Raw genomic sequence first — 19,033 nt, 5'->3', positions numbered from 1 at the left:
AGCCATGAAACCTTGGGCGCGTGGCTTTGTCTCTCAGAGCCTCAGTTTCCCCTTGGGAATCCCACTCTCACAGGACTGGTGTGGGCTCGGTGAGGTTGCGCATATAAAGGCGACAGTGCTGGGCCTGGCACGTGGGGAGAGCCCAGTGAGGTTAGCTGTCGGGAAGCCTCCCAGTCTGCTGTCCCCTTGTCACATTCCAGTCAGCCTGTGAACTGTGGGCTGCCATGAGGTTCGCAGCTGCAGGTAGCCCTCTCTCTGCCCTCACACACGCAGGCCTCACGCAGACTCGGCCTGGGCCCAGCCCCTTGCAGAGCCGCCCCCCTGGGCGCTGAGGCCTGAGGACCTCCTCACCTGGAGGTGGAGGGAGGGGGAGTGCTAGCAAGGTTTGCCTCGCCCCTTCCTGAGGCCCTTCCTGTCACAGAGGCAGAGCAGAGGGTCATACAGCCCAAAAGGAGTAACATAGTCCTCACAGTCCTAGCTAACACTCAGCACATGTTCCTGCCTGGCACCGCCCCAAGTGTTGTATATGCACTGACCCTTCGAATCCTTTCAGCAGTCCATGATGTGGGTCCCCTGATTATCCCCATCCTACAGATGAGGACGTTGAGGCCCAGGGTCCCCCAGTGGCAGAGCTGGCACATGGACCAGGCCGCCTGGGCCCCGAGCCTGTGCTCTTAACCACACTGCCTGTAGGGTCGAGTCTGAATTCTGGCTCTGGGAACAGACAGCGCTGGGTTCAGGCCGGCTCTGCCGCCCACCAGCCGCGTGACCTCGGACAGAGGGCTTTCCCTCAGGGCGCCTCAGTTTCTTCTCTGTATTCCCTGTCTTGGAGCAGTGGGAGGTTCTCTTAGACTGGCAGGGCTGGGGGTGTCTGAGCTCCAGATGTCACTGTGATGACACTGCTGTCCTGGCCGCCACTCTCTCCTGTGAGTTCAGGGGGCCGTGCTGGGAGCAAGGGTTGAGTTCACAGACAGGGTTCTGTGCTCCTCCTGGCCACATGCACGTCCCCGGCTCCCGTACGGCAGGGCCTGGGGGCCAGAGTCAGGGGCCCAGGCTGTTTTCCAAGCCAGCTGGCTGGCCCACCCCAGATGGCCGCCCCTGGCCGCCAAGCAGGCAGTCGGGTGGGCCCACGTCCCCCAGCAGATGGGACGTGAGCGTTGGCAGCACCAAGCTCCCTGCCAGGGCAGGGACAGACTGGGAGCTGGGCTTTGAGACCACAGGACTGAATGTCAGCCCACAGCCCACCCCCTGAGCCTGGACAGGACAAGCGCCCTGCTGCCCTGTCCCGAGCCCCCGGCTGCCACTGTCTCTCCCAGGACGCAGGGACCCCAGCTAGCCAAATGGGTTCCATACAGCACTTCAAACATGAGTTTTTGATGGGCCTCAGTTTTGTTAGGGTTAGAGGTTTGGATTTTTATTTTCTTTTTTTATTTAAAAACTAACGCTTACTCATTGTTAATAATTTAAGTACATAAGTGTGCAAAGTAGACAAGGGAGAGTCTCGTATTAAGTGGAAAAAGCAAGTGTAATGGTGCGTTGAGTGGGACCTCATTTGTGTTCATTAGGTACCTGATTGTGTATGTTTGTGTGTATGTGTGTATGAATAATCTCCAAAGCATACTATTAAGTGGGGAGAAAAGCAATCTGTAGCTTCTTATTTATGGTTAAAATTTTTTTTAATTCTTTTTTTTTTCTTAATTTTATTTATTTATTTTTCCCCCACAGCCCCAGTAGATAGTTGTATGTCATAGCTGCACATCCTTCTAGTTGCTGTATGTGGGACACGGCCTCAGCAAGGCCGGAGAAGCGGTGCGTTGGTGCGCACCCGGGATCCGAACCCGGGCCACCAGTAGCAGAGCGCTCTCACTTAACCGCTAAGCCACGGGGCCGGCCCTTAAATTCTTAACTACGCATGCAGCTTAGTACAAATACATTTGACACGTGTGTGCACATAATAATGGCTAATGCGTGTTGAGCACTCGCGGTATGCCAGCTCTAGTGCTAAGCACCATATGTGGGTTATCTTATCGAATTCTTACAACCTTTGAGATGGGCACTATTCTCTCCCTTTTTTAAATGAGGAGACAGGTACAGAGAAATTAAGCGGCTTGCCCAGGGTCACACAGCCAGGGGATGGGTAGAGCCAGGATTCGAACCCAGGCAGACCGATTCCCACGTGACCTCCCAGGAGAAGTTCTTGAAGGGTGTACCCCACACCCGGCACAGGGAAAGGCAGGGAAGCCCTTGAGTTGGGAGCCGGTGGAGAACGGCCCATGCAGATGGGAACCTCCTTGCTCACGTGGCTCACTTGACTGCCTGTCCTCAGTGAGATGACACCCGGTGTCATCGAGGGTCGGATCACACAGGATCTTGCCGGCTGAGCAGTGAGTGTAGATTTTATTCAGGCAGAGATGGGAAGCCACTAGCGGGTTCTGCGCGGAGGAGAGACATGATCCGACTCAGGCTGCTGCAGAAAGAATTGACTGGGGTGGGGTGGTAGGAGGAATGGGAGCAGGGAGACGAGGAGGAGGTGACTGTCACGCTCCGGGTAGGACGTGACGGTGGCCAGGACCAGGTGGAGAGTAGACGTGGCCACTTGTTGTAACCTGCCAGTGCCCTACTTATTATCCCTGCAGAGAAGGAAAAGCTGGGAGCTTTTCAAGTAGTGGCTTCTGGTTATGTCGTCAGAGCCAAAATGTGACGGTCGGCCACCTGTCTCCCACGTGGAAGAATGAATGAGGATTTCTGGTCCACACTGCCCCTTGGCCCCAGCAGAGGGTGCTGTGGGGCACTGTCAGCGGGATACAAAGCCACTGATCCCGCTGGTGCATTCATTGAAACCCACAAACTCCCCCAGATCGGCAGGGCAGAGCATCCCACGTCATTGCTTTTCACAATCTGTGTCAAGACTACCCTGCTTCTGATGGGAGACATTTGTTTGTTAATTACCAGGGCAGGAACTGGGAACTCCCAACCATGAGATCATTCCATTCCTTCTCCACCCGCCTCTTGCCCAGTTCCTGTTTGGTGAGGGTGGGCCGTGTGCTTAGAGGCCATGTCAAGACACGTTGTTTTTGCCGCCTCCTGTGTCTCTTGACTTAGGGTGAGGATGTTTTTCCAGTTTACACTGATCCTCCTTAGTCTTAAACCATAGCCCCAGGTGTATTTTGGGTGCTTGTAACTATCCGCTTGGGGGAGGATTTTTTACCCCGTGCTGCGCCATCCTGGTGTGGTGGTGGGGCTGCCTCTCCCGGGCATGGCAGAACCTGATAGCCGGCAGCACATCGTGGGTAGAAGCCTGAGCTGGTGTCAGAGAGGACGGGAAGCACCAGGCACTCTGAGACGGGGCTGCGGGGTGGAAATGGGCACAACCACTTGGAAACTGGCAGTTCAGTGAAATTGAAGATTAACATGCCTGCTGACTCAGCAGTTTTCTCTCCTGGGTGTAAACCCAAGAGGAAATGTGTTCCTGTGCACTGAGAGGTGCTTCTTGAATGTTCCCAACAGCAGTGTTCACAATTGTCAGACACTGGAAGCAGTTTCCGTGCTCATCAACAGTAGAGTGAATTAAATCCACTGTAGAGCAACATGGTCGCATCTCATATCAGTAGCATTAAGAGAAAGAAGCCAGATATAAAAGAATACAAATTGCCCGAAGCTCAGAAATAAATTATAGTGCCAGAAGTCAGGGTGGGGTTGCCTTTGGGGAGGAGGGTGGGGCACAAAAGGGCTTGTGGGGGCTGGAAACACATATTTCTTGCTCAGAGTGGTGATTACCTAGGTGTTCTCTCTGTGCTAATTCCTTTAGCAGTACTTATATGTGTGTGTACTTTTCTGTATGTGGATTATACTTCACAGTAAGAAAAAAAAAATTAAAAAATGATGAGCTTTGGAGAAGTCAGACCTAGGTTGGCATCCTGGTTCAGCCACTTAGCTGTGGTGACCTTGGATAAGGCACCAACCTCTTGGAGCTTCACTTTTCTTATCTGTAAAATGGAGATACCAAACTCTCCCCTGAACAGACCTATACATATAATTAGATAACTACTATCATACCTGGAATACAGTGCAGTGAACTACACTTTCAAAAATGTGACTTGTTATGAAGATATATCAGTTAGAAATTGCTTTATCTGCAGAGTAACAGAAAACATGACTATAAATAAAACAAATAGGAGGGTATTTTAATTATCTAGGAAGTCTGCAGGTAGGCAGCTACAAGGATTGAGTTCTCTGTGATTTTTTGTTTTTGTCTCTCTTCATGATCACAAGATGTCTACCACAGCTCCAAACATCTTATCCTCACACCAGTGTCCTTAGCAAGAAGAATTGGACAGGTGGAAAGGGACTTGCCTTTTACCAGGGAGGAAAATCTGCCCCAGAAGTCTTCCCCAAGCTGAATTCCCCTCACATCTCACTGCCTGGAACTAATCAGGTGACCAGCTGTAGAAAAAACTTGGAAAGCAACATCTGAGGAAGGGGGGTAAGATGGCCATGATTGGCTTGACTAAAGATCTCCACAAAGACAGGGGTCTTCGTTTTATCCACACCACCTAGAACAGAGCTGGCACTTAGAGGCCCTCGGTCAATATTTGTTGAACAAATGAGGGTATGTTCCACCCGTTGTCGCATTTAGTCCTCCCAACATCCATTCAGGGTTAGGACACTGTCAGTGCACCCATTTCACGGAAGAGGAAGCTGAGGCTCAGAGATAAGTAGTCACATGGTCAAGGTCACACAGCCAGGAGGCAGCTAGTTGGAGTGCTGGTCCAAAGCCAGGGCTTTCTGGCCCTAGAGCCCAAGCTGCTGACCCTCAGGCGTGTGGCTTTGAGAACAGGCTGCCCTCCTATGCTCTCATCCGCTCCTGGGTCCCCAGACCCGCTAATCTTCCCTTCCCTCCCTCGCAGCTCATCACCCTGCGGGGCTCCATCCTGGAGGACGCCACGCCCACGGCCACCAAGCACGGGACGGGGCGGGGCCTGCCCCTGAGGGACGCCCTGGAGTACGTCATCCCCGAGCTCAACATCCAGTGCCTGCGGCTGGCTCTCAACACGCCCAAGGTGACGGAGCAGCTGCTGAAGCTCGACGAGCAAGGGGTGAGCCGCCCAGGTCGGGGCAGCGGGGCGGCAGCCTGCAGCCCGCTCCTGGCACTTCTTTCTGTCTTGGTCACTCTTTTTTTTTTTTTGCAAAGAACAGAAACCCACTTAAGCTGGTTTCAGTGACAGGAGGGGTTTATATCAAATTCTGGGGGTGCCAAGAGCAGGAATGTGGCGGGGTCTCAGGAGGGAAAAGGTCCAGGAGTGGGACAGCCGCCAGGTTCGTGTGTGTGCGTGCGCGCGCGCTTGTATGTGTGTCTGTGTCTTCCCCCACCCCCTGCACACTGGCCCCCTCTGCTCCTCTGGCCCTCCCACCGCTCCCAGTTTTGCTGTGAGAATTACAGCTATATGCAGACCCCAGCTAGGTGACTCCCAGTCCCAGGAGAGCCTCGGACTGGGCCACCATGAGGTTAAGTGTCTGTCCGTGGTCCAGTGACCAGGGGAATCAGGGATTCATCAAAGAGACATGGTTATTGGGGGCCCACCCCCTAAAAAACAGTATTGACTGTGCTGAGCCTTGAGCTCTCCAGCTAAGATTTCTCTTGCGGAATCTTAGCCGTTCCAGTCCACCTACCAAGGGAAGCCGGCAATGGTCTCTTTCCCTCGAGAGAGTGGCATCGCCCTCCTCAGAGAGAACGAGAATGGGCGACACAGGCACCTCGTCATGCCCTCTGGAACGCACGGAGGGAGAGAGACAGCTGGGATGCGCCCTCACTCCCTTTTCTTCCTTTCTGGCTGTGGCTCTGAATTCCCGCGTGACCCCAGCAGCTCCCTGGGCTCAGCGCCCGAGAGAGCCTCCTTTGTCCCGTTCCCTCTGACCTCTCTGCCGGGCCTGCCTCCTTCAAGCCGCTCTCGCCCCTGCAGCTCTGCCGGAAGCACAAGGTGGGCATCCTGTACTGCAAGGCCGGCCAGAGCTCGGAGGAGGAGATGTACAACAACGAGGAGGCCGGCCCCGCCTTTGAGGAGTTCCTCTCCCTCATCGGCGAGAAGGTCTGTCTGAAGGGCTTCACCAAGTACGCCGCCCAGCTGGACGTCAAGAGTAAGTGGCGATGGTGACCTGGTGGGGGAGCCCGTTGGATCCTGGTGAGCCACCACCGCACGCCCGCCTGCCCCGGGGGCGGAAGTCAAAGGGCCTGGGCGTACCAAGGTGAGGACGCCGGGCAGTGGGGGACCCCTGACTCCGATGGTGGGAGAGCAAATGATGCAGCCACTTTGGAAAACAGTGTGTATGGCACATTCTAGTCAGGTCTGAAGATTCACCTTCTCTGTGTCTCAGCAATTGCACTCCTAGACGTATCCTCGAGAGCTTGTGCACGTGCACGCTGGGAGAGGTCCTGAATGTTCATAACTGCAGCCACCTGGGTGGTCCCCAGCGTGCACGGGCGGAGTTGTGGTATATTCCCGCAACGGAGTGCCATATGGTAGTGACAGCAGTGAACTGGAGCCACGGGCATCAGCCCAGAGAGGGCCACATACTCGATGTGGAGACAGACAGCGGGTCTCAGGAGAGCGGGGACTGAATGAGGCCTTTCACACAAAGCACACGCAACAGTATACTGTTTGGAGGTTTGTTATATAGTAAAAGTCTAAAGAAAACGAGGCAGTGATAGACACGAGGCCAGGACAGTGGCTGCCTCCCGGGGAGAGAGTGGATTTCCCTAGAAAGTGACGCTCATGTTAGAGTGTGAGTGGTGGTCTGTTTCTTAAGGCGCGTGCTAGGAACAACATATTCATTATAGTACATATGTACGTACTACACATACGTATGCATACGTGTGTGTTACGTGCTGTCACATTGGCTCTGACTCGTGGCGACCCTATGCGTGAGTGATGGCCACAGTGTCCTGTCCTCAGCAGCCCTTCTCAGCTCCTGTAGACTGGTGCCCATGGCTTCCTTCATGGAGTCACTGCATCTCACATTTAGTCTTCCTCTTTTCCTGCTGCCTTCTACTTTCCCAGCATTATTGTCTTTTCCAAAGAATCCCGCCTTCTCATGATGTGCCCAAAGTAGGGCAGCCTCAGTTTTATCATTTTTGCCTCCAGTGACAGTTCAGGCTTAATTTGCTCTGGGCCCCACTTGTTCATGTTTCTGGCAGTCCAGGGTATCCACAGAGCTCTCCTCCAACACCATGTTTCATACAAATCCATTTTTTCCTGTTAACCCTCCTTCCCTGGCCAGCTTTCACACCGTTCATAGGAATTGGGAATATGAGGGTGTGGATGATCTTCACCTTGGCCTCCAATGACACTTCCTTATGCTTCATGACTTTCCTAATTCTTTCATTGCTGCCCTTCCGAGTCCCAGTTTTCTCTTGATCTCTTGGCTGCAGTCTCCATTTAAATTGATGACTGGATCAAGCTGAACAAAGTCTTGAGCCAGCTGTGACGGCCTAGTGGTTAAAAGTTCAGCGAGCTCTGCTTTGGCGGCCCAGGTTCGGTGGGCGCAGAACCACACCACTCGTCTGTCAGTAGCCGTGCTGTGGTGGCGGCTCACGTAGAAGAACTAGAAGGATCTACAACTAGAATACACAACTATGTACTGGGGCTTTGGGAAGGAAAGGGCGGGGGGCGGGGAAGGAAGATTTGCAACAGATGTTAGCTCAGGGTGAGTCTTTCCCAGCAAAATCTTTAACAATTTCAGTGTCTTCATTGACTCCGGTAAAGCTGTGTGTTTCTTCTGTACTCGTGACTTGTCTCCTTGATGTTCAAATGCAGTCCTGCTTTGGCACTTTCTTCTGTCACTTTCGTCAGAAGTCGTTCCCAGTCATTGCTGCTTTCTTCCTGTAAGATGGTGTCGTCTGCATATCTTACGTGGTTGATATTTCTTCCACCAGTTGGCACTCCTTCATCTAAGCTGAGCCCGTATACATCCTTAAATATACTTGTATATGGTGTGTAGGCCTGAAGCGCTTCATGGTAAGTAGTTTTAGGGGATGGATGAATGACACCGTGCGCTGGTGTCACGGCTCCTGGGGGGAGGACCGCCCATTGACTGTGGGGGTGACCAGCGTTGGGTAGCTGCTCAGGCCGAGGCGGAAAGCCCCGAGATGGGACCCTGGCTTGATCACTCGCTCTTCGCCTTACCTTGCCAAGCCTCAGTTTCCTCATCTGGAAAATGGAGGCCCGGAGGAGGAGGCCAGGCTTAGAGAGATGGATCAAGTGTTGAGCAGGTGTCTGTGGCTGTCGTCCTCACCGTCGCCTCCTCCGCTGAAGGAGGCAGTAGGAGGAAGAGGCATCTTATTGTGCCGGTTGTGGGTTTTGTGGTCTTGGGCAGGTGGCTTTACCGCTCTCTGCCTCAGTTTCCTCATCTGTACAGCAAGGGAGATAATTGCACTGACCTCAGGAGCCCAGCGTTGAACCTAACATACTGAGCTCGCACTCTGTGCTGGGCACTGGGTCTGCCAGCCTCCCGGACTCCGAGGGTGGGCGCGGCCAGCAGGCTGCTAATGGGCCGTGGGCCTCTCACGACACGTCCGGCACACGCAGCAAGTGTGAGCGTGAGCGCTGTGGTTCTGTGGTGATGTTACTTCCTTCATCGCCAAAGGAGCAGTACACCCAGAAAGAGGGATGGGAGACTTACCATCCCCCTTCTCAGGCTAGTGCCGGCTCCCGAGGCCCAGCGTCCTTCACAAAATGACAGTGGCCCCCTCCCTGGGCCGCTGTGAGAATCAGACGCTCAGCACAGCACCTTCCAGAGAATTGGCACTCAGATGGGCACCAGCTGCTGCCATGTGGCTTCTGGGGGAGGTGGATTTTCTCAGAGGAGCCCGAGGAGCAGAGGGCTCCCGGCCAGTCTCCCCAGCTAACAGACAAGGGTCCCCTGGGCCCGCCCCACCTGGAGGTCACCTGGCTCTGGCACTTGGCTTCAGTGCCCTCCCCTGTCACAGTTTCTCCCCTAGAGCGTAAGCCCACGAGAGCAGGGCCTCCTCGGTCTGTTTACCACTGTTTCTCCAGCCCCTGCAATTAAATCAGGCTGGTGGACCTGAATACCCAAAAGCGAAAGAGTGGGCTTCCAGGGTGAGGGCGGCCCCCTGGAGTTACCTGCAGTGTGGTTTGTGGGTTCACTCGTGCAGAAACCTCCTAGCCCTCCTCCCTGGGCAGGAAGGAGCAGCTCAGGGTGTTACAAGTGTGTATGGAGACCGTGCTCTCGTGTCTGGCTGGGAAGTGTCCGTGAGAACATGGCATGTGACCTGAGAGGGACTAGTTGGAATCAAATAGGCAAACAGGGAGCAGGAAAGGCATTCCAGGCAAAAGGAACAGCATGTGCAAAGGCCCTGAAGTCTAAAGGCTATTGTCCAGGGAATTAGCGTGGAGAAAGAAGTGAGGGAGACAGGTAGGGGCCTCAGCATGCAGGGCCTTTAGGGCTAAAGATTAGGAATTTGGGTCTGTTTCCTGCGAGGAATGTGAGCCCCTTAAGCGGCGGCACTGAATACTGTTAAGAAAATACCCTGAAGTCAGACACCCTGAGTTCCAGTACAGACTGCACCACTACTCGGTGTGACCTTGGGCAAGTCACTCCTCTCTGTGCCTCAGTTTCCTCCTCTGAACATGGAGCCAGTAATCAGGTGTGCTTCTCTCCAGTTGTATCCCCCTCCCACTAGAGATAACCAATATCCTGACTCCCGTGATTATGGTCTCCTTCTTTTCTTCATAGTTTTGCTCCCTGTACATGCATCTCTAAATAATATAATTTGTTTGCCCATTTTGAACGTAATGTGAACGGAATCGTACAGTACGTGCTCCTGTGCATCTGGCGTCTGTCTTTCAACATTGTTTGTGGAATTCACCCCTTTGGTGGCCACAACTCCTTCCTTTTCGTGGCTGTGTATTTTTCCACACTGTGAATATACCGGTTTGTTTCCCCATTCTTTTGACTGACATTTGAAGATACTTGTGCCCGTATCCCAGGGACATGTGTACGATTTTTCTAGGCTCTGATCGTAGGAGCGCAAGTGCTGGGCCATTAATTTAGCCTGTCTAGGCTCAACAGCTATTGCTAAAAAGTTGTCCAAGGTGGTTGTACCAATTTACACACCTCACCAGCCACAGAAAGGGTTCCCGTTGCTCCACATCCTCCCCAGCCCTTGGTACTGTCAGACTTAAATGTGTACCAGCCTGTTGGGTGTAGAACGTAAGATTGCCTTTTTACCTAAATTTATTTAATTTTCAAGAGTGGAGTTAAGTGAAAACATCGAGTTAAAAACTAACGCAGATGGTGCATGGGATATGGCAGGAGCCCAGAGGTTTGGGAAACGGGCTGCTGACTGGCGTTTCTGTTCCAGCCGACTCCACGGGGACCCACTCCCTCTACACGACGTACCAGGACTACGAGATCATGTTCCACGTCTCCACCCTGCTCCCGTACACCCCCAACAACAGGCAGCAGGTCAGTGGGGCCCAGGCCGGGGCCCACAGTGATTTCCGGTTGATGCACAGCTGAAACCCGAGACACTCCCCTCCCCACGCCATTAGCTGGCTGCGTGCCCGGCATTGGCTCTCCTGTCCCCATCCTGTGCGCAGATCGAGGCCTTTGGCCATGGCGACCCTCTGAGCCACGGTCACCTCGCCTGGGGGTTGGAGACTCGGTCAGGTGCATTTGATGTCATTTTTTCCTAGCTGTTCCTTGGGCACCCTACTTGCCTCTAGCTACCCCAACTCCCCTCCAGGGTCTCTTGAGCCTTCAGGAGTCTTATGGGAAAAAAAGGGTGAATCAGTCAACGTTATTTTGACCACAAGTGACAGAAATGCAAACCAAATTGGCATAAGCAAAAAATGGGGTTTATTGGGTTATATAACTCTCAGATGCTGGGAGAGGGCTGGCTTTAGGTATGGTTGGATCCAGGAGCTCAAACAATATCAGGAAACCTTTCCATTTCTCACCTCTGTTTTTCTTCATGGTGGTCTTATTCACAGGTTTTCCCAAGTGGCAAGAAAGACGCCCCCTAGCAGCCCCCAGCTCACATCCCACCAGCGTAGCCACCCCAGGGGAGAGAGAGCTGTGCCTTCCAAGTGTCCCTGAGACGTGTCAGGGCTGAATCTCACTGGACCATTCACTTGCCAGTCCTGGGCCTGGGAGGGGATGGAGCAAGCTGATTGGGCAAACCTGAAGCACAGCCCCACCCTTAGAGAGGGCAAGTGGGGTCAGACAACCAGAAACATCGACAGAGATCAGGGGTGTTTTCCCAAGGGGCATGGACGTGGCTGCCCGAAGAAGGAGGAAGTGGTTCTGGGTGGGCTGCCAGGGGCTCCTCCTGGACACACTGTGTGGACTCAGTCGGGGAACACCACTTCCTAGCTTCTAATGACCAGAAACCCTGCAGACTGTTGATGGTTTCGCAAGTGTATATTTTTTCCATCGGTACAGGCGAGGTTGCAGATTTTATAGGCCGGAGATGGTCAGGTGTCAGTGATTTCCCCAGGTTAACCTTCAAGCGTGCTGGGAGAGTGTTGGTCTCAGAGTTAGACCTGAGTTCTGGTTCTTTCTTAGCTGTGTGATTCTTCTCTCGGAGCCTCGGGGCCCTCTGTGAATTGGGTGGAATGCTGGCACCCATGTCTTGGGGTCACTGGGAAAGGTCCCTGTGCTCATGCATGAAACCAGAGCACGAGGCAGGGCCCGGCGCACAGGAGGGGTCCGGGAGGCAGGCAGTGCTGGTCCTGGGTATTCGGGAGGCGTGGTAGAGAAGAGCTTGGCTTGTAGAGTCCAGCAGAAGTGGGTTCACATGCTGGCTCTTTCCCTCCATGACTGTGTGACCTAGGACAAGTCGTTTAACCAGTAGAAGAGGGTAGGATGAGTTCATGCCTCAGGGGGTTTTGTGAAGATTAGATGAGATTGTGACTTTAGGATGTGGATGTGAAATACCTAGCACAGGGCCGGCCCCAGTAATGGGTGCTTCATCTAGCAATTTAATTTAATCCAGTTTCAAACACACATAAAGAACTAACAGCTCAGTAGTGTGAGTTGTGCTGCTCCATGTTTCCGGATTTCACACCGTGGGCACCTCGTGTAGAGCCACACGTGACTCCGTCTGTGGACCTCACGTGACCAACGGGGATTCCTAACAGTTCCGAGAAGGCTGAACTTGTGTAGTTCAGTGTACAGTGTGATTTCAGCAGACAAGTAAAATGCTGTGGATACATCATCGCCTGCGAAAATAGGAGTCTTCTACAGAGACTGTGATGGGCAGGGGGAGAGGACAGGGCTCCCGTATGGCAGCGTGAAGTCGCAGCTGCCCTGGCCTTGGAAAGCCCAGGTGTCTGGGAAGGGACGGCGGCCTGGGTGGGAACGGGGAGACACTGAGGAGGCTGCTGTGGTGGTTTGGGCAGAACCCTGGTGCCGACCTCACATGTGCCTCTCCCTACTCTGTGTCCCACTTACCAGCTACTAAGGAAGAGGCACATAGGGAACGACATCGTGACGATCATCTTCCAGGAGCCAGGGGCGCTGCCCTTCACCCCCAAGAACATCCGCTCCCACTTTCAGCACGTCTTCATCATTGTCCGAGCCCACAACCCCTGCACGGAGAACGTCTGCTACAGGTACACGCCTCCACATGGGCTCCCGGGAGCACCCCCGACACAGGAAGTCACAGAAAAAGGCATTGTGCAGAGAGAGAGACAGCGGGCAGCCGGCCTGGGTGCTGCCTCCTGAGTTTCCTATTTGTGCTCAGTGGGGGAGCTCTGCCCACATGTTCCCGCACCTTCTGAGAGAGTGATTCTCAACCAGAAGGGGGCGTGTCGCCCCAGTTCTGGTGAGGAAACCACTAGGGGTTTGTATTTGCCTGGAATCTTTTGGTTGCGAGTGACAGAAAACCCGCCTCCATCTGGCTGAAGACAAAAAGGCAGTTGTGTATATACTGGCTCTCACAAATGACGGTCCAGGCTGGATCTGGTCCACTTTCCTGTACCATGCTTCATTTGCTGGCAGCTCTGAGCCTAACATCCTCCTAGCTGCAAGTCCAGCAAAAAGAGAGCTTTCCCTCCCAAGAGAAGAAGCCCCAGCATGGAGGCTCGTTGACCTGGGTAGGGGTCGGGTGCCCATCCCGGAGCAAAACCAGCACCACGCCTGGGCAGCGGCACATGGACTGGGGCACGGGAGTGATGGCTCATGGGAATCAGGACGTGGAAGCATGGGGGCAGGCCAGGCGGGGCCCCTCGGGAGGTGAGCTGCTTGTTTTAGTTCAAAGATCAGCAAGTGGCACAGGCCTTAGACCCATTCAGCATCCTCCCCACACACCAGTTATCACCCGGTGGCTGGCCCCCAAAGGCCACGTGGGAAGCTCTGTGAGTGCGGGCTAGGATAGAGCTGTGGTACTTGAAAGCCAGCCCATCACTCACCCAGGCCAGGCCGAGGGCGGCCCTTGTCCCTGGAGCGGCACTGCAGCCTCTGGGGATGGGCTGGGGAGATACAAACGGTAAGACAAACAGGCAAAAAGATCAGAGTCTGCCTCCCCCCTCTGACCCCCAACCACCCAGTCGCCCTCACAGAGGCAACCCCTGTGAGCAGTGTCTTGTGTCCTGAGGTTTTATGCACATACAGGCGAGTATTTATAAGCATTTCTTTTCCAGCTTCGTAATACAAATGGTGATGTGTCACATGCTCTGTTCTGCATCCTGTATTTTTTCACTCAGGAATCTTTGAGATCTTTCCAAACCAGTACATGGAGTGCTTTTCCATTCCTCCTGACTGCGAATATCCCATCGTATGGATGCATGAGGCTCTTCCCGCATCCCTGTCGATGGGCATTTGGCCTGTTTCCTGTCTCCCGCTGTCACAGTCCATCCTGCCACGAGTAACCTTGTGTATATTCTCATTGCACACATGTCCAGTTATACAGCTGGGATAGATAAATTCCTGAAAATGGAGTTCCTGGGTCAAAGGGTATGTGCATAGGTGCACTGGGAGTCTTGGTGGAATTCCCAGAATCTCCCAGTTTCTTGGCCAGGTATATGAGAGAAGGAGAGGGATTCCAGTCTGCAGCACTTGCTGTTAAGAACCACTGTGCTGGGGCCGGCCCCGTAATGTAGCGGTTAAGTGTGCGCCCTCAGCTGCGGCGGCCCAGGGTCTGCAGGCGTGCACTAATGCACCACTTGTCAAACCATGCTGTGGCAGTGTCCCATATAAAGTAGAGGAAGATGGGAACGGATGTTAGCCCAGGGCCAGTCTTCCGCAGCAAAAAGAGGAGGATTGGCAATGGATGTTAGCTCAGGGCTAATCTTCCTCACGAAAAAATAGAACCACTGCACTGGATGTTGCCCAAGTGGCTGCTGGGAGCCAGGACACTGTCGCAGGGCCTCCTGTGTGCCCAGTCCCAGGCCTGAGGCCCCGAGTCCCCTCGCCCCCACCCGATTGTTCCCAGGACGTTCAGCAGCAGCTGTAAGTGCCTGCACCTCGGGCTCTGTGTGGGCCTGAGGTCACTCAGGTGATGTCCAATGTTCCTCAGCAGCTGAGAGGTGGCGCTGGTGAGGGAAGAGGCCATTGTGCACACACACACCCCTCCGGGAGCACATCAGAGGCAGGGGACTGAGCTGGGTGGGCCCTCCACCCCTTCCCACCCCCCGACCTGGGCTATCCCATGAGCCTGCAGCCGACCTCCCACCCTTCCAGGCCAGCCTTTGCATGGTCTCCAGGCTGATTTCTATTCTCTGACGTGCAAACCTTCCTTGTTTTTTACAATTTAACTTAATATATTTTTATGTAATATTTTAAACATTCTGAAAAGTACAGAAAATAATGTAACAGACACCCCGTGCCTACCACCAGATTTAACAGACGTTAACATTTTGCCACATTTGCCTCTGCTCTCTCTCTTTTCTTGATTTTTAAAGAAAGAAAATGTTACAGATACAACCAAAGCTCCCCTGCCCGCTCCCTTCCCCTCCCCTCCTTCCCCTCCCCTCCTTTCTCTCCCCTCCCCTCCCTCCTTCCCCTCCCCTCCTTCCCCTCCCCTCCCCTCCCCTCCTTCCCCACAGGCAGCTGCTCTCTGGACATACCTTACCCTGTCCCTCTTGTGTCCCCAAACATGTTTCTGTCACAACACTCATCACACTGTAAACAAGACTTATTTATGTGGTTCTTGCCTTCCTTGAAGGTAAGCCCGTGTCAGTCCCCTTCATATATCCATCCTGGCACGGTACTTGCTGTGTAGTAGGCCCCAAAGACGTTTTTGCTGGCTAGACATGCCTGGCCCAAACATCGTAGGCACTGAGAAAGTAATCGTTGAGTAAATAATTGTGAGTATTCTAGAAATACTGAGCTACAGTGACCAGGTGACCTGGTGCTCACACCGTCTCCTGGTTTGTAACAAGTTGCCATCCTTTCTTGTTTGAAGTGTTCTGTTTCTGCAAGGCCCCAGCCTCCCTGCAGCCTGTGGGCTGTGAAAACCCTGTCCCTCCTGCTGGGACCTGAGGGACCAGCTGTTCTGATTGTCCAGAAAGCCTCAGCAGCTTGCAGTTTCGTGATTCTTTTAAAATCATGAATCAGGACTGTGGGAAAATCTGTCACTGTAAGCAGCCAAGTGCTGAATGAAGCCGTTGCAAAGCCATCCACATCTGGAAAGCACAGTCTGAATGCGCTGTTAATTAGAGTAGCGAGACTGGCGAGGCCGTCTCATCCATCCCGCTGCCCGGGGGCCGGGCCACTCCCACGAGTTTTCCCACAGAAGGAAACCTGCCTGGTGTGTGTGGCCTTTGAAGAGCCTCTCTGCTGGGAAATACCTTTTCTGTCTAATCTACACCCGCAGCACAATGGTAGAAATCTGTTACTTCTTGGTCTGTCCAGGTTTAAATCATTACCTTGGGCCGGCCCCCTGGCTTAGCGGTTAAGTGCGCGCGCTCCACTGCTGGCGGCCCGGGTTCGGAACCCCGGGCGCGCACTGACGCACCGCTTCTCCGGCCATGCTGAGGCCGCGTCCCACATACAGCAACTAGAAGGATGTGCAGCTATGACATACAACTATCTACTGGGGCTTTGGGGGAAAAAAATAAATAAAATTATAAAAAAATAAAAAAAAATTAATCATTACCTTAATCAACATGGAGCAGCTGTGTGGGTGCTGGGGGACCAGCCAAGCCCAGGGTTGCACCTGCCCACGTGGCACTCTCTGGACGTGGAGAAGGGTCGCGGATAGTGGACGGTGGAGGGGGAGAGCGAGGCGCTGGCCTGATCCGCCTGTGTCCGCAGGAGCTCCCTCAGTGGTCTCCTGCGCGTGCTCTGGTCCCTGCCAGTCCTTTCTTCATGGGCAGCCACGGGCATCTTTGCAGATGTCAGGCTGGTTGTCACTCTGCTGGCACCTGCATCCATCAGGGGCCCAGCAAGAAGCAGGTGCCTCCCTCACGGTTTTACCTGAAGGAGCTGAGGAACTGACAGAGGCGTGGCCGGGTTAAGGGAACCGATACAGGAAAGTGAGGCATCTAGGGACCAGCAACAGCAGGGAGCCATTGCCCCACCCCCTCAGCTTGATGAGGTTGGAGGGAGATGGGAGAAGTTTCTGGAAGCTGGGGAGAGGTATGGCTCTGGGAGGGGGGCCACCCGACAGGAGCTGTGGCTGTGAGGGAGGGACCGAGTGAGCAGTAGGCACAGCCACTGCCTCTGTCCCGGCCCAGCAGGGAGGCAGTGAAGAGAAAGTACCCCACCTTCTCCCGCCTGCCACCCTCCCCTCGCCTGCCAGTGCTTCCTGTTGGCAAAAAGCTGGAAGCCAGAGGACGGAAGAAGCCAGGTGAAGGTGACACCACGCCTAGAGACCCACCTTCCTGCACTGAGCCGGGCAAAGACTGGGTCTGGGGGCCGGCGCCCAGATGGTTGAATGGTTGCTTGCTCTCGTGATGAGGATGAAAAGTGCTAACACACTGTCAGGTGTGGCCTGGCCCCTAGTGACCTTACCAGCCTCCCACTCCTCCCTGTCTGGGCTCCTTGACCCTGGCCTCCCGTACTCAATCTTTCCCAGCAGGCCTTGCGTGTGCCGTGCCCATGGCCTGCAGCGCCCTCCTCTCAGCTCTTCCTCTGGCTCCTGCTCAGCCTCGCCTCCCAGCTTCATTGTCAATTCCTCAGGAGGCCCTCTTGGATTCCCCTGTCCAGATCAGGCCCTTCTATTGCTCTCTCATACCTCCTTCACTTTCTTTGTGTTTATAAGTCCAGTCGTGAGCGAGTTTGTTTAGTATGTCTCCTTCTAGATGAGAAGCTCGGGAGCCAGGGACCACTACATCCCCAAGGGAGAGGGGTCCTGGAAATGCTACGCAAACAGTGCATCGATGTTGCACCGCTCCCTTGTCAGAGTGGGGGGGGCGGGGGGGAGTCGAAACCTGAGCCTTACACTGTGTTTGGGTTTCATGGAATATGTTTTAATCAGGAGTCTTATTATTTAAAAAACTATCCTAGGTAGGAAGAGAAAGAGTAGAAGTCTCCCCTAACGCCGTACTCACAAGTGGAGGTTTTTTTTTTTTTAAAGATTTTATTTATTCAGTTTTTTCCCCCCAAAGCCCCAGTAGGTAGTTGTATGTCATAGGTTCACATCCTTCTAGTTGCTGTACGTGGGACTCGGCCTCGCGTTGCACGGAGAAGTGGTGCCTCGGGGCGCTCCCGGGATCCGAACCCGGGCCGCCAGCATCAGAGCGCGCGCACTTAACCGCTAAGCCACGGAGCCGGCCCTACAAGTGGAGGTTTTTATAGAGGATGAATACAGTCCTCTTGAAGGAAAACTTAGTGAACTTATCGCTGCTGGTTTACAACTCTAACCATTTGGTGTTTGGTTTTTGTGTTTTGTTGTTTTGGTGAGGAAGATTGGCCATGAGCCAACTCTGTTGCCAGTCTTCCTCTTTTTGCTTGAGGAGGATTGTCCCTGAACTAACATCTGTGTCAGTCTTCCTCTGTTTTGTATATGGGACATCACCACAGCATGGCTTGGTGAGCAGTGTGTAGGTCCATGCCCAGGATGCAAACCTGCGAACCCTGGGCCACCGAAGCAGAGTGCGCAAACTTAACCACTACACCACCCGGCCGGCCCCCGACTCTTAGCATTTTTAATCGTCATTGTGTAAACAGCGAAACTCAGGGAGTCTCTGTGGCCCCTTTAAATGTCTTTCAGTGGGTCATCTTCCCGGCCCTGGGGTGATCACTCTGGCAGGTGCCGTAGCCTTTTTGCTCTAGGTTAGAAATCATCTTGGGCTGGCCCCGTGTCTTAGCAGTTAAGTGCGTGCGCTCTGCTGCTGGCAGCCCGGGTTCGGATCCCGGGCGCACACCGACGCACCGCTTCTCTGGCCACGCTGAGGCCGTGTCCCACATACAGCAACTAGAAGGATGTGCAACTATGACATACAACTATCTACTGGGGCTTTGGGGGGAAGATAAAGAATTAATAAAATTAAAAAAAAAAAAGAGAGAGAAATCATCTGCCCTGTAGGCCCTGAGTGTCCACTCGATTTGGTCATTAGAACATCACATCCAAGATATTCATCCAATCTCCAAACTTGACTTATTAGCAAATCTTCTCCCATATCCCAGCTCAGGACGGCTTCTGCCTGGAAGCCTCTGGAAGCCTCGGTGGATGGAGAGCCTGCTTTCCTCTCCTCTGCTTCTCCACCTTGCACTTCTCCACCCCAGCCCACTCACTGCCAGTTTCTGACCTGTCCAGGATTGTAGCTCAGGGAGGAAGCGAGAGGCAGGGAAGTGTCTCTGGGACTGTGGTGACAGCTGGCTGCGTGCACTCTCGGCTCCCTGCCCTCTAGATCTAGAGCCCCCCAGGAAGGAGCAGACCCAGTCTCCTCCCGACTTTAAGGGCCACCTAGGAGCCCCTGCCTAGGGGAGGGGGGACAGAGGTAATGGGGTCACCGCCCAGCTCTCTCCGAAGATTTCCCCCCAGTAAGATCCTCCTTCTCTATAGTTTGTGTGGTGGGTGAGGAGGCTCAGAGGTTTTGGGGAACAGGTTTTAGATCATTGCCTTTTT

The 19,033-nt window shown here is 53.8% G+C and overlaps 1 protein-coding gene across 13 annotated transcripts in view; it reads left to right on the top strand.

Moving 5' to 3' along the window:
* Positions 1-19,033, top strand: part of SIPA1L3 (signal induced proliferation associated 1 like 3) — a 238,611-nt gene that overhangs the window by 147,197 nt on the left and 72,381 nt on the right. For all 13 annotated transcript variants that reach the window (XM_087421818.1, XM_087421816.1, XM_087421811.1 and 10 more), the window contains 4 exons: positions 4,908-5,096; positions 5,961-6,135; positions 10,379-10,482; positions 12,475-12,632. In XM_087421818.1, the coding sequence (XP_087277944.1) occupies positions 4,908-5,096; positions 5,961-6,135; positions 10,379-10,482; positions 12,475-12,632 (626 nt within the window). The remainder of the gene's footprint in view (positions 1-4,907; positions 5,097-5,960; positions 6,136-10,378; positions 10,483-12,474; positions 12,633-19,033) is intronic.

The sequence above is a fragment of the Ceratotherium simum genome, chromosome 33 (genome assembly GCF_057802395.1).
Source record: "Ceratotherium simum simum isolate JZ-2026a chromosome 33, ASM5780239v1, whole genome shotgun sequence".
In the NCBI taxonomy this organism is placed as follows: domain Eukaryota; kingdom Metazoa; phylum Chordata; class Mammalia; order Perissodactyla; family Rhinocerotidae; genus Ceratotherium; species Ceratotherium simum.
The sequence above is the reverse complement of the archived record's forward strand: the minus strand, read 5'-3'. Positions and strand labels throughout refer to the sequence as shown.